The sequence below is a fragment of the Papilio machaon genome, chromosome 12 (assembly GCF_912999745.1).
Source record: "Papilio machaon chromosome 12, ilPapMach1.1, whole genome shotgun sequence".
NCBI classification, from domain to species: Eukaryota; Metazoa; Arthropoda; class Insecta; order Lepidoptera; family Papilionidae; genus Papilio; species Papilio machaon.
The window spans coordinates 2058781-2085257 of NC_059997.1; the positions used below are offsets into that span (position 1 = coordinate 2058781).

Below are 26477 nucleotides of genomic sequence, written 5' to 3' on the forward strand. Positions count from 1 at the left end.
TACACTTAGTTCCAAGTGTAAACGTCTCGGATGCTGTTCTTGACTTGTTTCCTTCAAGTTTAATAGTTTCGTGCAAACAACAAACATCGTTATAGGCGCTACTATAATTATAGAGCACGTATACGAATAGAATGACTACTAGAGTTTATGTTTTTAAGCAAAGGCAAATATTTCAATAGAGAAAATCTGTAGATAAAATAAGGAAGTACTTAAATATAGAATCAAAATAAAGTTTACTGATATTTGTTTTCTTTACCCTATTTACACTCCATTGCCTCTACATTTCATTTGAGTAAGATTTGTAGCTATGTTTTTTACAAATCAACATTTTCTTTTAATAAATCTTCGCAGTATTTTTAACGTCTGCTCTAAAGTAATATGTATAATGATTTCTCGGTACTTTTTACAAGCACCTGAGCGTGTGTGCGGTCGGAGACTAATGGCAGAGCCTTTCAAACTAATGCCATTACCGTAGGTTACTAAACACAATATCCCCAGCTGTTGAAATACGAATGAGAAGGTAAATAATTCTTGGATACAAGTGAACATTTGACCGCAAATCTGATCTTACTTAAATCTATTGGAATAAGATGTATATTTATCCGAGTCTGTTAAAAATATATAGTTACTCAGTGGAATTGGACACGCGTTGGGCTGTATGCAAATAGCTCCAGTCGAGAGAATGCCGGCGCACACCTGGTTCACTCTTATTGAAGTTATAAGTCGTGCAAACGGCTCCCTTCCCCTCCCTTTCATTGAGTTATTTAGTTTGGTTCGTCCGTCCCTTTCTATTTTGTTGAAACTGAGACATCGCGCCACTTATTGAATTCGAAGTGGGCTTGAGTTACGGCTCTTTTATGTGTTCTTCCCTGGTGCAATGAAATATCTACGTTGAAAGTTGGTACTTTATATCATTCATTTTGATACATAATTCAGATGTAAAAATTATTTTAATGGACATTTATTTTACTTTTATTTCATGAACGACGTTTTTTTATTTAAATCTTAAAATGTGCTGAATAATTTAATTCAAATAACAACTGCTACAGCTTTTTTAATACTATTATTTATATTTCTTCTTTTTGCGAGTGACATTTTCTATAAAAAAGATTTGTTTGTTTTATTCTTATTTAAAATAATTTTGTCTAAAATAGAAGACAAATACTGTTATTTGAGTTGGTGGGACTTTGTTAGGAACAACCTTAGGAAAATTGAAGTCCGTACGTGCCTCGGGCATATAGGACTGGGATTAGAATAGCGGCCGTCCATTGCTCGCTCCAAGTGTCAATAAATTCATGTTTAGAAACTTTGTTACTGTCGTGGCATGTTTGAGTTATGAAAGTTTGATTTTTGATGTTTTCTGTCCCTTCTCTGTTTAATGTCGGGTTGAGCTTTATGTTATGTTCAACAATAATCTCTTTAGTGAGGAATTCTTACATAATATTAAATTATATATCGTCCCTTAGCTTACAACACCGCTCAAGTCGAAAATTGCGGTTTTCACATTTTAATGCCATTGATGGAGTTGCTCATTCCACGTCTAACCATTGGTCACATGATAATTAAAAGGTAAAGAAATATAGCAAAAAAAATAAAATAGAGTTAATCGACAAAAACGAAATAAGTAATTATTTCTTAACCGCTAAATAGCGTATTTATTAAGAAATTACTAAAAAAATCTCCACCGATTTTTTTTAAATAGACAGTTTATTTCGTCTCCGGTAAAGTTGATAAAAATGACTTATGCGGTGTCGTTAGCTAGGGGACGATATATAAATTTATTAAAAGTAAGGTGTTTGTTGCGTTATATTCGGGAGTCTCAATGTTTATGCGGTGACAGTAAAATATTAATACAATTCTTTTTATCTTATGCATCTTTCTCCTATTGTCTATGCTAGTGATAATATTGTACGAAGTAACGTAGCCACATGATATTTTGAATTTAAGTGCCGATGTTACTTACATATTGTGCGGGCCGTCGCGGCAATGTGCGCCCGGTCGACTGTTGGCTTATTTCACCATAACGAGCCAACTTTGTTTAATCGAAATACCCGAACCCAAACTTCAAGGGTTTATTTAGATCCTTACATTCACAAAATTATGAGACGTCGATTGAATCGAAATTACTCAATTTAGTAAAAGTTAGATCATTGATAGTAACAGGGAAAAAAATTGCTGTATAAAAATAAAGTAGGAATGTTGTTAACTTTAGTTACATCACTTTTTACGTTCATGGACAAGTTTATTTATTAATATTTTGTTATAGCGTTAAATTTGCACCAACCCCCACTTAGACAGCATAGTTGATTATAGCCTAGTCACTTCTAACTTAGGCTAGGCTCCAAACCCCTCAGTGGGGACGTATGATGACCTGATGATGAAGTTAAAATTGAAACTTATAACTGAACTTAGAAATTATTGTTTTAATAAATTAATGTCAAAGTCAAAAAGCAAATGTTAACGTGATTCTATTTATATTATCTTCGCTTTTATTGCTATTGAATAAATTGAAAAACGTGACTAAATTTTAAATGTATGCGGACATAAAAAGACAGAACGTGATCACTACGAAAGCCGATTACGCGGCCTTTACATAATAAACAGCGGTTATTTTTAACGACCTACGTGTTAACAAGAGCCAGAATAAAATAAATTAATAAAATACAGTTTTACTGTCATTATGATTAACATTTTTCTACAAATTTAAACCTTCGCATCGCAGACTGATTTAGCATAGTGATACAAATATTCGTAGCAGTTTCGTAGAACTTCGTAGCACATGTAAACTAGTCGCCGAGATCCTTTAAATATTATAATGCGCTCTCTGATTCCGATGTACAAGTAATTTTGTAACATCCTAATGACATAAACATGTCGTGCCGATGTTTACCTACTCTCGAATAATTTCAGGTGTGATACAGTCACCGCGCCGATGTCTCAGATTACAAACAATAAAAAATGTGTTTGATTGAGAATAAAATACTCTTTAATGATATCAGACGAACGTACCGGTGTGTTAACTTACAAGAGTCCAGTTGAGAAGAAGGAAACGCAATAACGATGGAATATGGTTGAGAAGCGTCCGCACTACAGAACTGTGCTAACCATGATGAGTTCGCGCAGTGAATCCCTTGTTTAGGATACGTGTTTTGGTCGAAATAAACTCCAAATTTTTAAATAAATCCTCTTATACTGTAAATATAGTCGATAAATCTTTGTCATTGTCCTAATAAAATTCCTTTTTTTGGTATCGAAACGGTTGTCGTATTTTTTGTGATATATAGTTAGTTAAGGTATAAATTTAGTGTTAAAACTGGGTTGTGATGTGTATAGTGAGTAAGGAGCACCGTAAGTAACGTGAATGTCGTATACGTATTATACGTGTGGGTGATTTGTGTTGCGGTTACGACGCGCGCACGCCGCGCGGTAATGTTGGGGCGTGCGGTGCGCTGTGACGTGGTGTTTGGCGCAGGCGCAGGCTCAGGCTCGGCACGGCGCCGGTAAGATGCGACAGAGGCGTCGCGCGCCCCACCGCACCGCCGCTCTGCTCGTCGCCTGCCTGCTCTACCTCAGCTGTCAAGTCGACGCCGCCGGTGAGTCTTATATACCTTTGTTATCCGTAGAGTCTCATTTGATTCTCAACTCTAAAATGAGATACGTCTGAAATTAGACCGTACTCAAAGTAATAGACGTACTACACCTTAATTAAGTTATTGCTTTCAGTTTAATTTTCGAAACAAATGGGAGTCTACATTTAGTTAAGATAGATTAAGTAGAATATAAGACATTCATGTAAAAAGCGAACTGACGAGGATACCCGATAAGAATTGAGACTTGAAATTTATCAAAGGTTTTTTGATTTTCCAAATATTTTATTCTTAGGATATAGATAATTATTCGATTTTTTTATTCAAGAAATAAAATGACTATAATGAACTCGCTTTAAACAACTTCATCGGTAGTAACTTCAGCACAGACTATGTAGTTATTGCTAACTGTTTGTTTATAGCTAAAGCTAGTTGAGTAAATGTTAATATCAACGGAATAAAGTGATCTCAACGGTGCTTTATGTTACCCACCTTAATATTAATTTTCGACGGTTCTCCTATTAAGTATTCTCGTGCGGTCCGCAACAGAAGCGCAGGAAGGGTTAAATAGTGGCTCCGTATGAATACGGTACTCGTACTAGATCATTAGCATACAGGGAAGTCGGGCTGTACATTAACATAAAACTCCAGCCAAAAATCCCGTGCCCGGGTCTACCCTACCCTGCATAATTATGGCCCACTGCTTTATGAAAATTATACGTGAAAACGGGCGACACACGCGGTTGGCTATGGTGACGTATTGTTTTATCTTTAATGCTGGTATTTTTAACCCGTTGTTGAGTATTTAAAAAAATATTTAACTCAAATATTATCTTTTTTTTTTTATTAAAAGGAATTAAATATTTTCTTGTTTTTGGGTTAAGATGTTTTATTTGAATCATGTATGTTTTATTCTTAGCTTTTCCAATAAGCTTTTGACTTATAAGTATTGATACCGAAGCAATCATCATTTTTATTCATTTTTCCTCCGCTTGGATAAGAAATAACGGAGTTCTCGTATTACGTCGTATGACTGACGTCTCCATAAGCAATCGACTTTTATTCGGCACGAATCGTTTATTGCTTCATACACGCACGCGTCAGTTCAACTCGAAAGATATTAACCTGGCTCGGTGCGCACTTATTGTTACTTTACTTCTTAAATTGCTACAATAGTATCGTTAGTGGCACGCGGCGCGTGTCATTTGCATGAGCGAGCGAGAGCGCGCCTGCGTCGACGATAAAACGACCGAAGCCGAACTTATGAAGGCAATTAATGAACGAAATGATACAACATTGCAACCCGCTTCCACCAAATTACCCCTTTTTGTAAATCCGACACAAACTCGCCACTCGACCGCAGCGCGGTCTCACAGTTAATTCTAGATTAAGGGTTTTACTGGCGCTCATAAAGCCAATAAAGAATAAGAAAAAAAATACTCCTTTGTGTAAGGATGTATAGGAATAAGTAAAAAAGATTTCCTATTAGATCTTTACGGCACCGGAGTGAAACGTGTTGAAGTCGTGACTATAGACGTCGGTTTCGTTTACGGCTGTCGGGTCGATTCAAGCAAAAGAGGAAAAAACCGCACCAGCCACCGATGTCGATTTGCATTTTAATATGTCGATGGGGATAACACTGAATGAAGCTGTCATATGGTGATGTGATACGTTGTTACTGTACGGGAGAAGAATAAAGTAATTGCAAATTTATATTGTGCGATGAAGTTCCAAAAATCCATTCTGTATTATAAACGAAAATAAGTCCGAAGAAATATTTTGACAGAGATGGATTAACTTGTTTAAACGACGACTATCCTCATGTCTATTTGTCGAATCAATGAATTAAATTTTATTATTGAAAATAGAAATCGTAATTTGGAGAGCTTCGTAGCTCAATGCTAATAGAATATTAGAATTCCGTAGTAGCGTTTCGTTGATATCTGAAAATGAAACTAAGCTTATTATTAACTGACATCTACCAGAGGTCCTCTTGTTTGAATTAATTTCGGGCTTTCTGTGTCAATATCTAGCAGAAGGTAATAAATCAATTCCATCCGAACAATTTAGAATAATGAAAGTTATTTAATATATTGCGACCAGAAACTAATGTTATTATGATGGAAATATTACATCTTCTAAATTAAAAACTATACAAAGAAACCTTAAATAAAATGTGTACAAAAACCGCAATATATACTTAAATTACGAATTGCATATGTACAATAACAAAAATACCTAAATATTTTTGAAAATTTACTCTTTTAAATACAATATTAGTTCCTATTTATACGGTACATTCTTATTTACTAATAAAAAAAATCTCAAGGTATAAGTGAAGTATAAATCTGGTATAAGCGACCGCAAACGACGACTTGTCTCAGCGCGCAAGGGGATAATCTAAATGCTAATATGTCTACGTCACGTTATGGTAAGGATTTCAAGGCGAGCGCCCACGGTCTATCGGGATGCTCCGTTTTGTTTACTGACTACATTTTGATAGGTGAGGTATAAGCTGAAGGAACCTGGACTATATAAGCATGTTATCTAGAATGAGAATCCGGGTTGATATAACATTGCTCTTCCTTATGCTATCCAGTTAGTAGTGTTTGTACAACAAACAGACTTAACGATATTATATTTGCATAAATTTAATTTAACTACATCTATTGCTGCCATTACGTTATTCTTTCTTTTATATTATTCAATGTTACTAAAATCACGTTTGATATTTTTAATTGTGCCATAAACCATATATACAAACATATTGTAATGTAAACAAAAAATTGTGAAAGAGTAAAGTTTCATTTGGTTGTCCAATTTAATGATTCTTCTTCTATTTGAATGTTTATTGTACTCTTTAATTAAATTTATCAGTATTTTCTTTTCGTTCTTTGTTTTTTTTTTTTTCGTCTATTTTATCTTTCAGAAAGACGATCCTACAATTCGAAATGTTTTAATATCAAACATGGAATTCTAATGAGGCCCTCCCTAAAGTATAACACATTTTGTTATCCCCCTAACCAATACCGTTCGAAATCGCCCCGAGGCACTACATTTGCGTCTTATGAATATGAATGAGCGATAATTTCGAAGCTTCGAAGATAAGTGTTATTGTTTGGAGCAGTTCTCTATCGTGCCTATGCCAAAGTCATCGCTCGATATTGCCCGCCAGATATTGAATGTTCGCACGACTGAGCAACCTCAGACTGAAATTATTACAGCTACATACGTCAATATGTCGCAATTGTGTAGAATAGACGCATTTAGGCTTTAAGCTGCGGTAATGTTACTCATACCTATATAGTAGTAAAATATTAGTAATATTATAAATTCGATTGTTTGCATGTATGGATGTTTGTTGAAGTTATCTCCAGAACGGCTGCATGGATCTCGCTGAAATTTGGTATAGATGTAGAACATAGTATGGAAAAACACATAGGCAATTAAGTTTCTTTTTTAATCCCGCTCGGAATTTTTCAAATGTCATAGTGTTTTATTTCCCGTTATATTGTTACGAAGTGTTTTCGCGATTTTTTTTAATTTGGTATATTCCCGGTTTATTAAATAATGTATTCAAAATGTAGATCTTCAATAATACTTTTTTATATAGAATTGGAACTGTTTATTCGCTGCTATATGTTGGAAAATTATATCTATTGTTAGGAATATGTTATCAGCCTAAACAATTTTGCTGTAGGTTATTTTACTGCTTTGTACAGATTTATATCGATCCCAGTATAATGTTAGCTGGTAAATTAATGTTCTTCAAATATTGAAATATTGAACTCGACCTACACAGAATGTTTTCACGGTGCTAGTTGTACCATTAAAGTGACAAACTGTTAATCGAGGCAACTGGTTCCAGGTCGGAACACAACAATTTCCTGGCCGAAGAGTAATAGACCAGAGACTAGCCGTCGGCAACTGAGAATTATTGCTGCAAAAATTCCTCTCTACTCTGTATTGGCGAGGCACCAACTGATAGATGTTAAGCCCGTTCCAATAATCGCTTCTGATAAGAGATTTTCTTTCTATTCCCGGTAATAGAAAATTTCCGGATGGATAGATGCCGTTATTTAAGCGCTTAGACGTTTACATCCCGTTTCGTTTCTCGTTAGTAAGATTACACTACGTTATTTATTTTATAAAAAGCTGTATTAACGCTTAAGAAAGTGTATCATAAGTGTCAAGCTTAGAAAAAAAGAAATATATTTACAAATTTCCAATCAGAAATTAATGGTGATTATTCAACACATTTTTTGTTGCAATTATGACGATAATTTTTATAAACTTTTTAGATTTAATGAAACGATTCAAATATTTTATCAATATAGATCATTTTAAGCACTTAAAATTTTTATGAATCTATTCTATCGACGAGTATGAGCTTTAAATCAATCTAAGTCCATTGTCTGATAATCGTATGAAGAGTTTAACTTCCGTGTCATTAATTTTCAATTTCGTCCCGAAATCGGCTATCGGAAGGTTCGAGAATCGGGTCGGGATGCGGAGCATCTTTATAATACCCATTGTATGAGAACGTAGACGATTTTTGTTCAAAAAAACAGCAATGTACATTTTACTCGATTTTTCATAAATGTATAAAATAGATAATAAAGTACTAATTAATTATTTTCTCAATAATTATAAATTAATTTCATTCAAATAAATAAATAAATCAAAATAAAACTTTATTTGTGGTTGTTTAGATGTACCAAGCTTCAGCAAGGGGTCATGTGCCCCAAATCGATCTCAGATTTATCGCGCATGATGTAATTTACGAAAAGGATCTTAAAATAAAATAAAATAAAAATTAATCATTCAAAAAATAAATTTCATTCGTAAATAATAATTTTCTAAATAACTTTTTCGAGGCATACTTTCTTGAATACTTTTTTGAAGAATGACGTATGTAATAAATGATACAAAGTACTTCTTTATTCAAAAAGCATATTTCGGTAACAAAAAATGGTATCGCGTTCATAATTACCAACTAACGCTACAAAAATTGGCGAGCGTCGCAATATGGTGGGTCTTTTGCACGGGCCGTAAGCAAACATGCCCGGAGATAAGACCGTATTCAGGGCGAGATTGTGAGTGCGCCAAGGGTCGACAACAAAGAACCTTATTAACCTGCCGCTAAGTAATGACGGCGATAGGGTTGCCGACGGTGCTTCGACGCCTTTGTCATGTTAATGTTTGTGATTTCTTACCGATTTGTTGAACATGTTAACATTATACATAAGATTACAAATCGCTTGCTTCAATCACTTTAGGTTAATGTGACTTTAATCATTCAAATCTTTAATTTATTTGAGTTAGCAATTTGTGTTAGCAAATAAGTTAACATTAAAATTGAATACTGCTATTTTTCTTCTAAACGGGTTTTATTGTTAATGAAATTCAATTTGATTTTTTCCCTTTTTTATTTCTTGATTTTCTACTCTGGTATGCTGGTCTTAGATTATATATTTTTTCATTTGTGTTTGTAATAATAGTTTAAGAGAATTTTAATCAAAGTTTAAATTTAAATAAAAGAAATCTTTCATTCTGAATAAACCATCCGGCTAAATAACTCCGGTCTAATATTGCAAACAAGATCGAATTCGCACCTCCATTTACCAACGGTCTGGTATACTAAAATTTAAACCGTTTCCCTTTGAAGCATGTTTTTTTATTTCCTTACGGCTGGCAGTAAGATAGTGTAAAGCTTCGGTCGGAGAGCGGTGAATAGAGATGTACACATGATACCTGCATAGTTTATGTTGCTTTACTTTATGTTAATAGCACCGGTAAAAGGCAACGTGAATGGAGTGCTCATATCTCGTAGGTTAAAGAGTTACTTAAGGCTTGTTCGTTGCAGATGACTCTTTGCTTTTAAAAAATTGTTAAATTGTTTTTTGGGTATAATTTAGAATTCGCGTTCCTTAACTCTAGTTTAAAACAAATTACCAATCGAAGAGGTGTTAAATACAAAATATATTTTAACTACTGCTTTTAAATTTTGAGCTGTGCTTACACAAGCTACTGTCACAATTTCATGTATGGAAATACTTTCTTATTTCATTTCGTTTATTACTTTTAACTTTGTTGAATCAATTATAACTTTTGTAGCGAGCGAAGTAGATATTCTTTAATTCTAATTAAGTTTCGTAGCAAAAATAGTCTTTTTTACTTGGTGTTTATCTTTATTAAGGACTAACTGTCGCCCACGACTCCGTCTGCGCGGAATAAAAAATAAAACGTAATAAGTAGGTTATGTATTCTTCGCGACTATTATCTACATCTATGCCAAATTTAATTGAGATCCGTTGAGCTGTTTTTAAGATGCCTTCAAACAAACATCCATCCATCTAAACATTCGCATTTATAATATTAGTAAGATTAAACATTGAGTAATAGAGCATCACGGCTCGACCTCGCCTCGAAATTCTTTCTTAATAGAGAGTATACATCATCGTGAAATATCGTCGAGATTATTTCCATCCGTCACCCTCCTCCTCCCTACCTCCCACCCCACATCCAGATGGAACTAGACCGTTTCGAATGAATGCGTTATTTCGTGATCAAACCATGTATTCATAATTAAAACAAGTTTACGTACATTTTAGATTCACCTATTATACATTTATTACTTTAGTACAAGATGTTTTATTAAATTTGAAAGTTCATCTTCATTATGAATGAATAATTTATGATTTATTTATTACCTTCTGTAAAATTAATAGATTGATGACAACTAAAAATCAATAATACTTGAGCTGGAGTTTATATGTCGACCCTTCCGTACTATCATAACACGTAGTACTGGAATGGCTTATTTAACAATAACAATAGCAATTATGAGGTTGGAAAAGCCGAAGCAAGTGTCGCGATCTATGTGACTTGTGATTCGATTCCTGTGTGTGAACATTTTATTAAGTCTCAGAAGTTCGACCGTTGTAACGTTTCGCTTGGTCGCTTTTATTTCGTCCAATCTTTGACTCGATTCGAAATGGTGCATTTTATAAAGATTAAGCTTTCCTTTTCTCCTTGTATTCGATGGCTTGTATTTTTGTATCTGTTTTTTTAATATGTTATAAACAATATAATTAAGTTATATCACACCTCTCTATCATCTACGGTTTGTGCTATTTTATATTGTTTCGATATTTTTTTAGTTTATTTTTATCTTTATAGATGATTTAACTTATTTAGCACAAATAATTCTTTATTCAGCACACTACAATTCGTACAATCTTAATTACATTTCATAGGCATTGTAATTTCCGTTATTTCTGTCCTCCCATATTAAACCTGTCTATTCGGCGGATGGTTATGAGTTCAATTGGAATTACACAGAGCACTCGGCGTGACAATAGGTAAGGAGGGGTGCGATGTGGGCTGCGGATTGCATCGGGGTCGAGTCCTTTGCAACTGTCAATTGTGATCGTGTCAGATTCGGATTACGAGCGATGTCTCTACCAACATTCCATGTTCTGGAACGTTTAATTACTTGAGCATTAAACTACTCCAACTAACTATTAGTAAGTAAACCATTCCTTTATTTCGAATGGTTTCAAAGGTTTAGGCTCATCTCTCTCATCGCTACAACGCATCTAAATAAGAAGTATACTCACCTTTAAGTTGAATTCTTTTAAGAATTAATTCTAAAATTAATTATGAATGGCAGTTTTTTGTCATGTTAATGCATCTCCAATTTTGGTAATAATAATTAAAATCGCTTACGCGCTTAACGTTATAAAAAAGCGACAAATCAAGTTCACAAAGTCTCTTTTAATTAGATCATAAGACGACTTTTCAAGTATCCTGTTCTCTGTTTCGAAATTAATACTTTAACGAATTTCTGTTGTTGCCAATTTTTGGCCGTTGGCAATTATAAAACTTTCTAATGGGCCTATCAATGTTTGAAACAACTTATTTTCCTTATTGTATACAAGTTTTCTACGGTGATATTTTTTTTTACCAAGGTCATCGACCAATGTCAGACTTATTCAGTCTCTATTTTTTAATTATACGTTTGCGTGTCAGCATGTCGTGAGAAGGGGTCACTTTTACAAGCCACTGCCTACCGCCTTACAGCCTTTACTTCCAGAATCTGATATAACAATTTTGATAGAAGTAAATTAAGGAATTGCTTTACAAGCAATAATTACTTGTTGTTGCTGCCGACTTTGTATTTTCTATCTTTCATAGTCTTGAACGCGTACTTTGTCGTATTCTTAACGAGGTTGGCTTTATGACTCGCCGTAAATAACGTGTAACGTTTTGTAAATAATTTTATAGTTATAATTTTTAACGATGTTGCAACAAATTAAAACAACTGAAAATTACACGTTGTGAAATGTTTTAAAGTTATTTTAGTGGTGTTTATTGTTAAAATATTAATTTACAATTTACATGAAAATAATTTCAAATGTTTCACATTTTTCTGCTGTATCAGGACCGCGATAAAACACCTTTTGGTTGATGTACATTTAATTATGTTTCTCCGCGTTTTAACCTTTTCTTCCGCGTCGTGATTGTGACCGGCATTGTGTGGGACTTATCTTGCTGCTGGCGGTATAGCGGCGACCCTTCCTCACAGCCAAGTTCTGGCTAATAACTCCCCCGCCGTGCTCACGGCCCGTGTAATTATTTATGTGCCTGCCTTCACTGTTTACGTGTCGCTTAGGGTGCGGTTACACTGCGCTGAAAAGTGCTGGTGAATCTGAGAAAACAAATTAATTTTTATGCAATTTATTTTACTTGTTTTTTTAATATTGATGTGTGTAGATAGCTTATTTTTATGCTATTCAGACAAATTGTGTATAGATCATCAATGATGACTACTAGAATCAGAAAGCATTTCCAGATATGACAGAAAGTTTAGGCGTTATCCGTCAAAATACTACATGTATAAATTTCCTTTTAGCTTACTTTAATAATGTGAAAGAAGATAGCATGTCATAATTGAGTGCATTCATTGAGTGAGTAAAAAAGGCAGTCATGCTTGAAGTATTAAATTCATTTCGATTACACATATTCCTTTCAAATTAATTTGTTGTTTAAATTCACTGAAGACTTATTTGATGTCGCCACGCCAACACGGTTCTTGAGCCCGCTTGTTCTAGCGCGCGTGATGTATGACCGGGGTCGGTTGTTGGTTCCACGTGGGGGAGATAATCCCGGTATCAACGGAAACAACTATTTGTCTAGCGCAGTGAACAGATTTTAAGATAATACTGCATAAGACTCGTGTTTTAAATCATGTGACGTCATTGCTAACCTCACTTAGTCACTACACGACTGTTTGAGTAAGAATTAAAGGGGATTATTTACGTTTTCACTATAATGTTCCTTCTTATCCCGTTTAGTTTAGTTTTTTTCTAATAACAATAAAATTATCTCTCTTTGAAGTAAAGTAATAAACACTTTAACACTAAGAACAAACGCAAGATTTATTAATTAAAGTTTGATTTGTTTGACTCTTACTTCTTTGCTGTATTGTGAATGGGCTCTAAAGCCCGACAGTTTAAACTGTAGGTGTGTTGCAGGCTTTACTTACAAACAAGAGAGATTTGACTGACGGCCGAGGTAGCAGGTGAGCGTAAATGTTTAATCGTTCAATGTTTTAACCTTGAATTCGAAACGCGTTTCCTTGACTCATATTGCCTAGATGAAAGGTTCGTGTGTTTATTTTTGAATTTATATTAGGATTTGGTTTTGATTAGTTTGTTACGCGAATAATACTAACTTAGTATCACGACCTAATAGAATAGGAAAGTAAGGAGAAGAAAGAAGTGAAGAAATTTTGGAATTTAATGAGGCTGAGGTCCTAATCCCCTTTTAACTATGTACATTTTGATTTTTACGCATGACATATATGGCGTTACCAATGATCTCATTTTGTTAGTTTAAATTTAGGACTTTTTTAACGGTATGGTTTATAAATAAATAAATATGTATTTAAAAAAAAAAAAACAATATGACAGCAATCGGCTTCTAATTTCATATTTTCTAATTCGAAAATTTAAATGAAAACATAGCGTTCGTTTTCTACAAGCAATAGCGAAGTGGCGTGATTGATTGAAACAGTTATTCGTTATTGGGCGATGTTTGCCTTCGCTCGCTTCATGGGTCATGTAAACAAAGAATAACGTATTCTGCTTTATTTTTTCTGTCATATTTTTCTTCCTCTTGTCATTCATGTCATTCTATTGGTATTAATTTTATTTTCTACCAGGTTCAAAGTTTTTCGACAGTTAAAATTATATATTTCGTCTAAAATAAGGTGTATTCAATTTATTGAAATTACCCTGAATACCGTGTTTACTTTACTTTAATTGTGAAATCCTTTATTTTAATGAAATAAACTAAATGTCCCTCAAAATGAAATTTTAATATAAATTCCGCTGTGCAAAGCTTACAAATAAATTCAGGCCAGATTTTGCGCCGCTATGCGACGTCTGTCTTGAGTAATCGCGGCAAAGGACGTTTCTGTTCCAAGAATTAATTCATTTCGCGATGGTTCTACATCAAAGATAAAAAATAAAGGAAAAATAATAAACAACTTTGCTTGAAAAGTATTCAAATTAAGGTCTATGTATTTAAAACGAGACCAATTATAAAATGTAAAATTTTTAAATTTTCTTGTTTTAATAAATTAACTGTATATGAACTGGATAATAGCTAACGAGTTATTTAGGCACGTCTGTTGTCATTTGTGTTTTTCCTTGTAGTGTAATTCTACAAAGATTTTTAATATTTAGTAATTACTTTACGCCTGAAGAAATATCGTTAAAGTCTACCACTTTTATGAAACTTTCGTCAGCACAAAACTTGGTGTAGGTTTTAGCCCCTTTGCAATTTTTCTTCGCATCCCTTTATTCCCTTCTTGTTTATAAGGCGCTGTGCTTTGCTAGCTAGGGTTCGTATATTTGTTTGTGTTTCTAGAATATTTCCTTGCTTTGCAAGGGCGAGAGAGGAAAATAAATTTTAAAATAAGAAAATGCTTGTATATGTAGAGCAGTAGGTTGACAAGCTAGCATTTGTTTTTTTAAGTGGCACTCTATAAAGTAAACAACAGAGACTTTACATTAGAAAATTAAGTACGCATCGCTTCAGGTGTTATGTACAACGATCATATCACTATAATATATGTACGGGATCTATACAACTTATCCTCTTGGACCATCCACTTATGCATCCATCCAACTATCGATAAAATAATAAAAAAGTCCACATACTGTCTTGATAATATCGCTTGTGAATGTATACATTGCTCGTGCATCATTAATCACTCCATCTAGACACGTACGAACTCAGCCATAAACCGCGTATGCAGCGATAATGCCTTCTTATAGCGGTTGTAATAAACCGCATTATTGTGAGCTGTAAACCTCGTCGGAGACCGTAAAAGTTCACAACAGGTGAGAGTGTAATCCGACGGATCTAAATTGTCGGATGTTGGTAATATCGTATCTCATAATGAGGTTGTATTAGATATTGCCTGAGTATCACACTCTACAGCTACATGAACATGCCTTAATTGGTTTTTAAATATTAAATTACAACGACTTTACCGAAGTTAACGCTTCTTTCGTCAAATATAAGGAACGAGATGTATTTACATATCATATTGAGAAAGTCTTAAGCTCTGAGTATATATCGGAGTGAAATGAAGACTAAGAAATTTGATGTTTATATATAAGTTGTGTATATAATTATACCACATACATAATATGTAGTAAATACATAAAACTGTTTATGCGTGTGTAAATCTTAGGCAGGCTTTTAGCTTTCTAGAATATATAGCAGTCTTTAAGAATGGTAAACAATACCCTCGGCGATTATTTCAGTTTGTTTATTGCGTATTTTATATCAACGTAGACTGGAAACCCTTAGAATGTTACGCCAAATAAAACTTTAATAGGTTACTTTAAGGTCTATCTTCTTTTGTACATTGATACATGTCATTACCTTTATCACAGTAAGATTATGTGAACGAATCGCGAACGCAAATATATCTTCGAGTGTATTACGTTTAACAAATTTTATTAGTCCTTTCAGCCTTGAGAAATATGTTCTACTTTAGTTTTATCATTTGTTATTAGTTGATTAATTCTTAATGTTTTTAATTCAACGAAAAATATAATGCATCTTATTCGATATGAATTCGCCTACATCGACCAACAAATCAATTAACTATTGAAACTAATTCGTAACATAAACGGTAATTTCTTTTAATTTTTAATGTTTCAATCAATTATTATTTTAAAGTTTTAAACTATCCGTAAGACTTTTTACTATTAAAAGTAATCAAGTGTACACAAATAGAACTTATGAAATGGGTCGGAGGTGGTCGGAAGTGGGCCCCGGTGGAAGTGATGGCGTCGCGATAAGCCACCACGGCCGCCCCTGCTCTAAGCTGCTTTTTGTTAGTGCTCTTTGTAATTTACGTAAACCGCGAAATCAAATATGCAAAAAGATTACGTGGAAAGATAGAGCTCTTTAAATATACACTGTGGTAAATTGCGTCGGGCACAGAACAGGGCAGTCCTGTTATATTATTGATGGGTTCCAGCGAAATTCGAGTATCCACGCAGTCTTTACTGCTTCTCAGTTAATTAACTAGGTGTTCGTTAAATTTATTGCATAGAAAATAAACTCTACACTTATAAGAGTACAAACAAGCTACTTACAGTTATGGTAAGTGATGTAACGAAACACTCGTAGTGCTTAATACACGTTTCTTCTAATTTTAAATTGGAAAAAAGGTAATCACGCACGAAATCCGGTTATGTACTGCCTGTGTGCTAGTTTTTGAAGGTTTGTTTTAGGCTGTTAAATTGTTAATATCGACACTGACCAATTTTGTTTGAATTTTCAGATATATCATGTTTTTTTTTTTTACTAAAATAAACTATCTCCATCTTATATATAAATGTAGAAATAAACTCGAGGATTCGTTGTGAACGATACCTTCTTCCGATAAGAAATTTCATTTCGTACAGGATTTGAAGAAGATTAACTGCTGATAGAAACGTTTTGCAAATTTATTATTACGTTTCGAGTTTGTCATCTCTAAAATGTGATACTTACAAAAATTGGTATAAAGCGAGTAAAATTATCGATTGCAGCGTGATAGAAAGTCTGGGTATATTCGCATAACTAAGCGAAAAAAATATTAAAGTAATTGATTGCGCTGATCTCAGGTACGATTTTTTTAATAACTTGACAATGGAAAAGCAAGGATTTTTTTTTTATTTTATCCAATATTATATATTGGAGCTTCTTTAAAAATGTTTATGACGTTTTTTTGACGTTTTAATGACGTTTTAATATATTTTTTATTCTTATATTAGCGTATTTTCAGTTTCAAATATTGATGCGTACATGGAATGTAAGGCTTTAAACAATTTAGTAAAAAATGTATTGAAATATAAATTGCTCTCAAGTAATATTATTACGTGTAACTTATTGCAAAAGTGACTTTAAACACGATTTCCTACTTAGTCAGAGCTTTGTCTAGAACTATCTGATTAAATTCCGCAATATAATGGAAATAACTGGCACCCGATATTTTTTTCAATTGTATTTTTCATCGAAGTTACTTCATTAAGATCCGCTGAGTTATTATTTCAAAAGAAGTCCACTAAACTGACCAAATGTTTATTGTTCATTATATATCGACTAATCCCACAAGATCTTATAGTCTCGTCTTATAGTCGTTTCTGCACCTAAAGGCTCATGTTCTAAATGTTCGTACCATACCTGTTCATGTTGTTCGCATTAACAGATGTAAATGGTACTTTCTTACTTCAAACTTATAGATTCAATATTTGTAACATGCTATGTTTTTTGAAGACACGTTTTCATTTAACATTTCTCCGCTAAGCGAATCAACAAAAGCGGACCCTATTCATACCAGTAATATTATTAAGAACAAATTTTATACGTGACTAATAAGAAATGAATAAAACAACGGTAATTAACCATTTTCATCTCTGTATTTTATTGTCATGTTTCGAGTTTCGATATTTTTAAGGAAATTCATGGCATACTTATTCAAGTCCTTATTTCCCTTGGCATTTCTCTTTTGACCGCGGAAAAAATAATAAATTCCCTTAATTTGCTCTTTAATACCGCCTCCTCGCGTTCAGTCCCCGTCGAGTGCCTCTCTACTTGCAATCTTGATTAATACTCCAAAAGCATCATATTTTGTTTGAAGATATTGTGACAATTTTTTTTTATTATTTAAGCCGACCGTAACGAGTAAATTTAGATTTACTTTTTATATTTGTTCTAAAAACAAATTCGTAATAAAAACCGATTTTAATTAAAAAAAAAAATCATCCATCTACATTTTGTCATATGTAAAGTCTCTTTAATAGAAATATTGCCCTCGGCGGTAATTCTCAAAGACACAACAAAAAGAGCTTCATCTGACGTAAGCAGCTTAGAAGATCTGATAATTTTATTTCCTCTTCATTGTACTCGTTCCTTATTCGTTTGTTAAATAAATGACGCAACTAAACACATAATTATATATGTATAATCAAATATTATATAAGATCAAATCTAAGTCTAATTAATGTGATATTTAGAATTTGAATTTTAGAATTTTCTGATTTTTACTACAACAAAGATTTACTGCGGCTATACCATTTAATATGCTAATCCTAATGCATAGTTATCTATAGTTTGCAAAAGTAAAGCACTTCTTGCGAAGTTGCCTTCCTACGGGCTGCCCGAGAAACTATGCGTCTGGATTGCTAGCTTCTTGGAGGGTCGGAGCATCAAGGTCGTTGTCGACGGTGCGTGCTCTGACCCGAAACCAATCAACGCTGGTGTCCCACAGGGCTGTGTACTGTCGCCCACCTTGTTTCTTCTGCATATCAATGACATGCTGCAATTCAGCAACATTCATTGTTATGCAGACGATAGCACGTGTGACGCACTGTACACGGCCCGTGCCAATGTTTCTCGGGCTACTGCCGATGAGAACCGGACCAAACTTGTGTCTGAACTGGAGACCCTACTGGGTGAAGTTTCGGATTGGGGTCGACGAAATCTCGTTGAATTCAATCCCAAAAAGACACAAGTGTGCGCCATTACCGCTAAAAAACAACCCTTTGTCGTAAATCTTCGTTTTGAGGGCACTCCCCTGGTTGCCTCAGCCAGTATCGGTATTCTCGGCGTTGACATATCGAGTGACGTTCAGTTTCGCGGTCACTTGGAAGACAAGGCAAAGCTGGCCTCCAAAAAGCTGGGTGTGCTCAGTAGGGCGAAGCAGTATTTCCAGCCGGGCCACCGCCTACAACTGTACAAGGCGCAAGTTCGGCCCCACATGGAATACTGCTCGCACCTCTGGGCGGGAGCACCCCAATACCAGCTTCTTCCATTTGACCGCATCCAACGGAGAGCGACTCGAATCGTCAACGACCGAGCTCTTACCGATCGGCTTGATACTCTGGCCTTGCGGAGGGACGTCAGTTCCCTCTGCATTTTTTATCGTTTATACCACGGGGAGTGTTCCGAAGAACTGTTTGGAACGATTCCTGCCGCCGAGTTTCGTCATCGGACGACCCGACAGACCGCCAGGTCATCCATATACGCCATAGACGCCATCCATACCATCTAGACGGCTGGCATTCCACAACAGTGCGGTTCTCGCGAAATTTCTTGCCGCGCAAGGCCGCGTTGTGGAATGGTCTGTCCTCGGCGGTATTTCCAAACCAGTACGACTTAGGGTCCTTCAAGAAGCGAGCGTATCACCATCTCAAAGGCCGGCAACGCATCTGCGATTCCTCTGGTATTGCAGATGTCCATGGGCGTCGATGAACACCTTGGTGTTCCCGCTGCTCGTTTGCCCCCTTCTCTTATAAAAAAAAAAAAAATAGTAAAAATATGGTGGATGAAAATAAAGCATTTGGTAGAATATCGGCCTCAGAATTAAGATAAGCAACGGACGATCGATCTCATCAATCATTAACGCGGCCGAGCGCTGATGGATTGTGCCTCGGTCCGAGATTGCGGACCTCCCTTGACGTATCAATTTATTAGACAAAGTGTGAACTGTCTGTTGCGGAACGGATTAACGCGAAACATTCGATACAGTGAGACATTTTTTTCGTCGTTTTTTTTTTAAATTTTGAAACTCTCTTTTTAATTAACCTCATTATTTTCAGTATTTGAATGGTTTTATGCAGTCAGAACAATGTTAACAAAGATAAAATCAACATTAATTTTTACTTTTTATATTTAAAAGGATTTTTGCAGCGGAAGTATAAAACACAGGTGCAGCATTCAGACATTAAACTTAATGAACCCTTAAAGTTACACTACTAAAAGTTAATGAATTAAAAATACATCAGGAGAGTGTAAAAGGTAATCTCACCGTAATAGTTATTGTTCGCGTACGTTGTAATACATCGTGTCTCTAATAAAAGGATCTTGCGTCGGGCTTGGATATATCCGTGTATCAATCATGGCGATGGATCGTTTGGACGCAGCAGAAGTAATACATTCGCAGACCGAGGATGGGCAATGACAGATCAATTTGTAAGTGACGGACAATTTGATCACCCCGCGCCCGCGCTTGCGTTTAATATTGCATTTAATATTTATGAAGGCGCACGTTGTGTGTTTTATCAGGCATTGAATATTAATGCGAATGGATATTGCGATTTATTTCCATTATCTCTCGCAAACTCAATTTCGTTTATACATGATTGACCGAATATATCAAAGCTCACAATTACGTTATTCCACTTGTATCATATTTCATCGTCGAATATTATAGGAGTTCAAAGACATGTTTAGGCTGAGGTTAAGTAAGAAATATAGGCTTACACTACACACTCGCTTATGAAAACAGCTCAACTGTGAAAATTAAGAGAGGCATGTTTTAACTAGCTCCAATATTCCAGTTTTCCAGAAGCAAAATGTTTTCTTTATTATAGCTTTCACTAGCGGTTCTAAATATATCAAGTTAGTTATCCCGCAAACCTCAACTCATAAACAGTTCTAACAATATTACCTATGCCGCAAATAGTTTGCTCAAACTGCTGCTATTTAAAACTTCAGAGGATGAAGGGGCAAAAGTTTGACCAACCCGGGGATAAATTTCAACTTTACTTATAACTTTGTATATGTGATTTTCCATTCGCAACATTCGAACCTTGCATAATGCCCAGTTTACTGTATTCCAGTTCAGCGCTGTGTTACAACTGGAAATATATAAGACCACTGGAATGCACGGTATGGTTAAGATTCGATCGCGAGACTGGATAATATAGACTTGGCATAAGTTTTAATATTAAAGCAATGAATATGTAAATTAGCGCGTCCAAAGATAAATAATATTTGTGTAGCATACTCCAGTTCTGTTTAAATCATTGATTTTAAACCATCTAACACAATACAATTTCCGTCCTTAACTTCGATTTCATTACCGGATCATCGAGAAAGATTTAATTTCGCTAAGTGCACCCTTTAATTTTTTACTCGACTGTCAAATAGGGTAATGTTTTTCGCGCGTATGTAAGGTTGGTTTTATGTATGTTACTAGCTGTCACCCACGACTCAATAAGTAGCCTATGTAATCTTCCAAACTATGTCCTAGATCCGTTGAGCCGTTCCGCAGATACCTTCAAACAAACATCCATCCATCCATCCAAACTTTCGCATTTATAATATTAGTAAGTTGTATGTAAAGTACATTGACGGCCTAGAGCCAAAACTACTTAACCGATTTTAACGATTAACTCATTTGATTCGTGTACTATCAGGGAGTGTCGTAGTATCGACACATAAAATACGTAGTGGATGTGAGAGATGAAATTCTATAAAATAATGAAAAGAACGACTTTAAAATATTAAAGTTTATTTGGCTAGAATTGAATCTTTGTTTTGAAACTCGGACAATAGATGGAGCTTTTCCTCTATTAGAGCCTCAGTGACTCGGGTTTATGATTTTTTTAAACCAAGTTAGGGTATTTATTTTGCTTCCAATATTTATTTATTATTAATTTATTTACATGGTAGACTTACAGCTAGAAAACAACAGTATCATAAACAAGATAGTTAACATACAGCTAATTACAAGTCCACACTTATAGCATTTGTCAGTCAGCACAGGAAATATAAAAGTAATTCAATTACTGTTCAAGTTATTTGAAAAAATCTCGTCTAAGGCAACTACTCGCTGAGGACACACTAGTTGCAAATGGGTCTATATCATGCTTCTTGCACAGTATGTTGAAACTGGAGCTCGCGCGCACCACACACGTATTCTGCCTGTAGTTGGTTGACGCATACGGTACGCTTATGATGGGATTGTACCGACGGGATTTGCTAGGTACATTAAAGTTGATTTTGGATAGTAATTCCGGACAGTCAATATATTTTTTTAATATTTAATATAACAAAAAAAATTAATAAAATAAATAATTTTTTAATATTTTATACTTCGTTTCATTATATATATTGTGCCTTGATAAATAATCCGTAAATATTCCGTCAGAATGTTGCTTGAGTCCAAAATTTGTTAGCTCCATTTTAGTAGCTTCTTTTTTCGCCGTTAAGTATTTATCAGAGTACTGACCGCATATTATTTCATTTTATGCAAACCAATGAAAAGTGTATGACATTGTCGTTTACCGAAAAATTGCATTTAAAATGTCGAATCGATTTCGAATGGGGTCGACCGCAGGGAAGTTTGGCGAATTGAGTTTTGATATTTCCATTGATATTTTTAAATTGATTCAATTGTAGTTGTAGATGTATTGCTCTTTAAAATGAAATTCTACCAAATGTGTGTTACTAATTGCATTATCTGTACAGGTTTTATTATGAATTGAAAAATGTATGGAGAATTTATTGTAAAAAGTGCTATTCATGTATGGACGAATACAATTGCGTCTGAGGTCAGTGTAATGAATCTGAAAAAATGTTTTTATTCGTATCAACGACGATTTTTCTCTATGTTTCGCATCATTCTGGTTGCTTACTTGTGCAGTGTGCCATTATTGACGTTTCCTCTCGCCGCACGGTTTGTTTTTAATTTACATCGTCAATCTGACTCGGGAACGTTCCAATGGCTCACTTTTTAAAGACGTTCGTATTCAGTAAACAAACTTTTTCTCTGTCGACTTTTGGCACGAGTTGTGCTTACACCGTTGCTTTCAAATCTCATTCCAACTAAATTACACTTTTTAAAACGACTTCTTTTCTCTTTCATCTGTCTGTTTACGAGAGACAATTTAGATTATGTTGTAAGGAATTTATAAAGCTGTACAGTCGTTTCTCTTTTGTATTAAAATATTATGATTATGTTTAAGGTCTATTAATTTTACCGTGAAAAGTAAAATAATAAAGTTTATGTTGTAGGTTATTATTTGAAAGTCCTAATCTTTAAAGTATGGTTTAAGACCCATCAAAACAAATAATTTTGTTTTGGACTGTGCCAAAAAATTCGGTATTAACGAGTTTTGCAGTCAATAATTTCGATTAGTGCATCATCAATGTCGTCGCGAGAGGTTAAATGGCAATGGTTGGCAACGACTTGAAATGATTGGTAGGAAGTGTTCACAACTGCAAACTAGCAGCAGTGGTCAGGCCGCAATAGCTGCGGGCGCCGCTGCGTTTATTTTATACGTCTGAGCCGCGATCAGTTTGCTTGTGTGCTTTATGTATTACGGTGCCTGGCAATTTCGCTGAGTGCTCGATGCAATATTGACTGAATGCAGGTGAAATGTTGTCTCATATTACGATATTTAATAATTTTTAAATACTAGTAAGTGCATACTGTCATGCGGTCATTAATCAAGGAATTAATTCTTAGTAAAAAATAATAAGGATGTGTCAAAAGCAAGCTATAATTAATTTAATATTTTTATTTATTTCAACATAAAATATTTTAGTATTCATGTTGAACGCAACATATTGTGGTGTCATATTTTAAATTGATGTCTACATTACTTTGGGAACATTAAAAAGCGGGTAACGTGAAATACGTGCAAATGGCTACCATTGAACCCTTATTTGTTTGTAAAATTAACCGAACATAGATCGGTATCCATGGCAGTATACCGCTGAGGCGGTCGCCCTCCGTGTAAATGACTAACCAATTAGACCCATGCACGAGGTTCGGACCCATCGGGACCCGATCTTGGCGCGAACATGTTTCGGCTGCCTGATTCACCTAAATGAGCTAATGAGTGAATTATTACTTAAGCTGGTAATACAATAGTAATTCTGATTATCTTAACTTGGTTAATCTTATCCAATATTATATTTGATTCAATATTTTTCAAATTGTACAAATTAGATTAAATGTGTTAGAAACATGCCATCTTATGTGAATACAATTGTATTGAAAAATAAAATAAATTATAATATCTATTATGTTCTTTTTCAATTTCTATTAATTCCTTTTCAATGTAGCGATTTTAAAATGAAATACGAGCGAGCTATGTCCTTAGGGTATCCGGCACCAGTCTACTATAAGAATTTCTTGAAATGTTTCCGTATTTCATGTTTAAATCTATGTATATGTCGTATTCCATTATTAAAGATTTTCTTCATAAAATGTAAGGTACCTATCGTATATATAATTTTGCGGTATTAGTTTTGGAATTATTTTATTTAAACTCTTACTAGTTTTGTATCATTAAAGAACTAATTTTCATATCACTAGAATCATCATTTTGTTAATAAGTATTAGTATTTATTACACAGATATATTTGAGGTTAGAATTTCCTTTAGATAATTTACTCAATAGCTATTACAGCTACATAATATCGGTATAACGCTGAAGGTTATTCTTGTGCTATCGTGTTTATTGAATGGGGTTGTTGATTTTTATTATATTGTTACGAGATTACTATCACTTTTATAGTTACCGTTTGTATAAATAGGCCATCGTTTTATCTTTTATCGTCCGTTACACTATTGTCCGGGCCCTGTTGGTGCACGCATCGCGTTTTGTTCCCTACCATTTATACATCGCAGGGTAATCTGTACAGTTCTAACCGTCGAGGTAATTTCAATGACCCACCTGATGATTATAGACTTGTTTATTTGTAAGCTAAAATAATGGCTCCCTCGTCCCTTTTGCGTTATTATATTTTATTATGCGAATTTCTTCACGGACCTTGAATCTCTTACTGTGGGTTTTTGAGACCAAAATCTTCGTTTATAACATATTGTTATCTCTGTTTTGTTAATGATAATGATAGAGATGAATTTATGTTTTATGGATAAATTTTGGTATTAGAAACCCACGATTAATTGTTAAATATTTTGTGTATTTAGAAGTTAATTGGTTTCATGATTCAGCTCAAGTGCAATCTTCAATTTATATTACCCGCGACTCCCTCCGCGCGGAATAAAAAATAGAAAACGGGGTAAAAATTATCCTATGTCCTTTTCCTGGTTCTAAGCTATCTGCCCACCAATTTTCAGTCAAATCGATTCAGCCGTTCTTGAGTTATAAATAGTGTAACTAACACGACTTTCTTTTATATATCTAAGATGTTCTTGAAATAAAGCTTTTCATTTTAGAAGGTAGTAATTTTAGTAACTCTGTTATTTTTGGCAATTCCAACAAAATCGTTATCTATTTAAGATGTTTTACTACGAATGCTAAACATAGGTCCGTACAGTGAAAATAAACATAAGTTAAGTCTGTTAGTACAGCAAATGGGTCGTGATTACGTGGAACTACTCTTCAAAGAAAGCACAATAAAGGATTACATCGATAAATTTTCATTGGTATTTTGGAGCACGGTCCCCAAAGTCTATAAGGCTAGTTTCATTAAAACTAAGGGGGCTCGAGGGTGAGGTGTGCCCATAGATCCGAAACGACGCCGACGTATTTCAAAGCGCGAATCTCCGATGCTTGAAAGCAATTTAACGTCAGTCGCCGATATACCAACGTAACAAATTGGGGAAATTCTATCGATACACGTCTCCCTAGCGAAATCTCCGATAGATAATCGAATTAACATATTCCGTACCCGCTCAGCTTTTCGTGTCGATTTTTTCAACAGATCGCCCCGCCCTTTACGACGGCACATAAAAGCGTAGTACTGGTCAATGGCGGGCAACTAGTCGCATCACTCGCCCCGTCCAGTGCCTGACTCTGCTGGGAAATAGCACTGTCGAGATTCGTCTATTTTTGTAACAATCGAATAGGGATTCTGTGAAGCAGAACGGGTGCTTTGAAGTCATTCCACGGATGTTGATTAAGTTCGTTTTATTCGTTTTATTACTATTACAATTGTCTATAGGAAAATGTACTAGCATAAATTATCTTTATTATTTACACTTCGTTCGTACATAACATGAAGTACATAGCATTATAATTCATTTGCTTGGTAAAAACCGTTCATTATAGTTGAAACAGTATCGCTCCAAATGAAAATGTTAAGGCATACTTTACCTAAACAAATAGTAATTATCGCATACTCTTAAACCAATCCCCTTTTTCCCTTCCACTAAATTAACACGAAATCTCCAACGAATTTCCCTTTTATAATGAAACAATGCGATCCTCTATTACGATTCATTTCACTCGGCGAACGCACTTTTTCTCGTCTTAGTGACTATTACGAGTGGCCATAAAGGGAATGACCACAGAAATGGACGGGCAGCCTCGCCTTACGGACTTTCTATGAACCCGATAGTTCCGCCTCTTTCGCCAGAAGAGGGATAGACAGGCGGACGTGAATGCGCGTTGAAATATTAATATTGTGGAATAAAGGCATTAGGAATACGTGCCTGTTATTTTTTTCCACTCGCCTTGACCCTTTGCCGAATTTAAGCGGTGGACGTTCGGTTTGCTAAATCACTTTTATTTCCTTGTGCGATCAGAATTTTTATTCTATCAATACCGCACC

General features: G+C 34.7%; 1 protein-coding gene across 5 annotated transcripts in view; it reads left to right on the plus strand.

Annotated features, from left to right (window-relative positions):
• The window catches only part of LOC106713714 (tyrosine-protein phosphatase Lar), a 294107-nt gene that overhangs the window by 152928 nt on the left and 114702 nt on the right, over nucleotides 1-26477 (plus strand). For all 5 annotated transcript variants that reach the window (XM_045680203.1, XM_045680206.1, XM_045680204.1 and 2 more), the window contains exon 3: nucleotides 3473-3593. In XM_045680203.1, the coding sequence (XP_045536159.1) occupies nucleotides 3473-3593 (121 nt within the window). The remainder of the gene's footprint in view (nucleotides 1-3472; nucleotides 3594-26477) is intronic.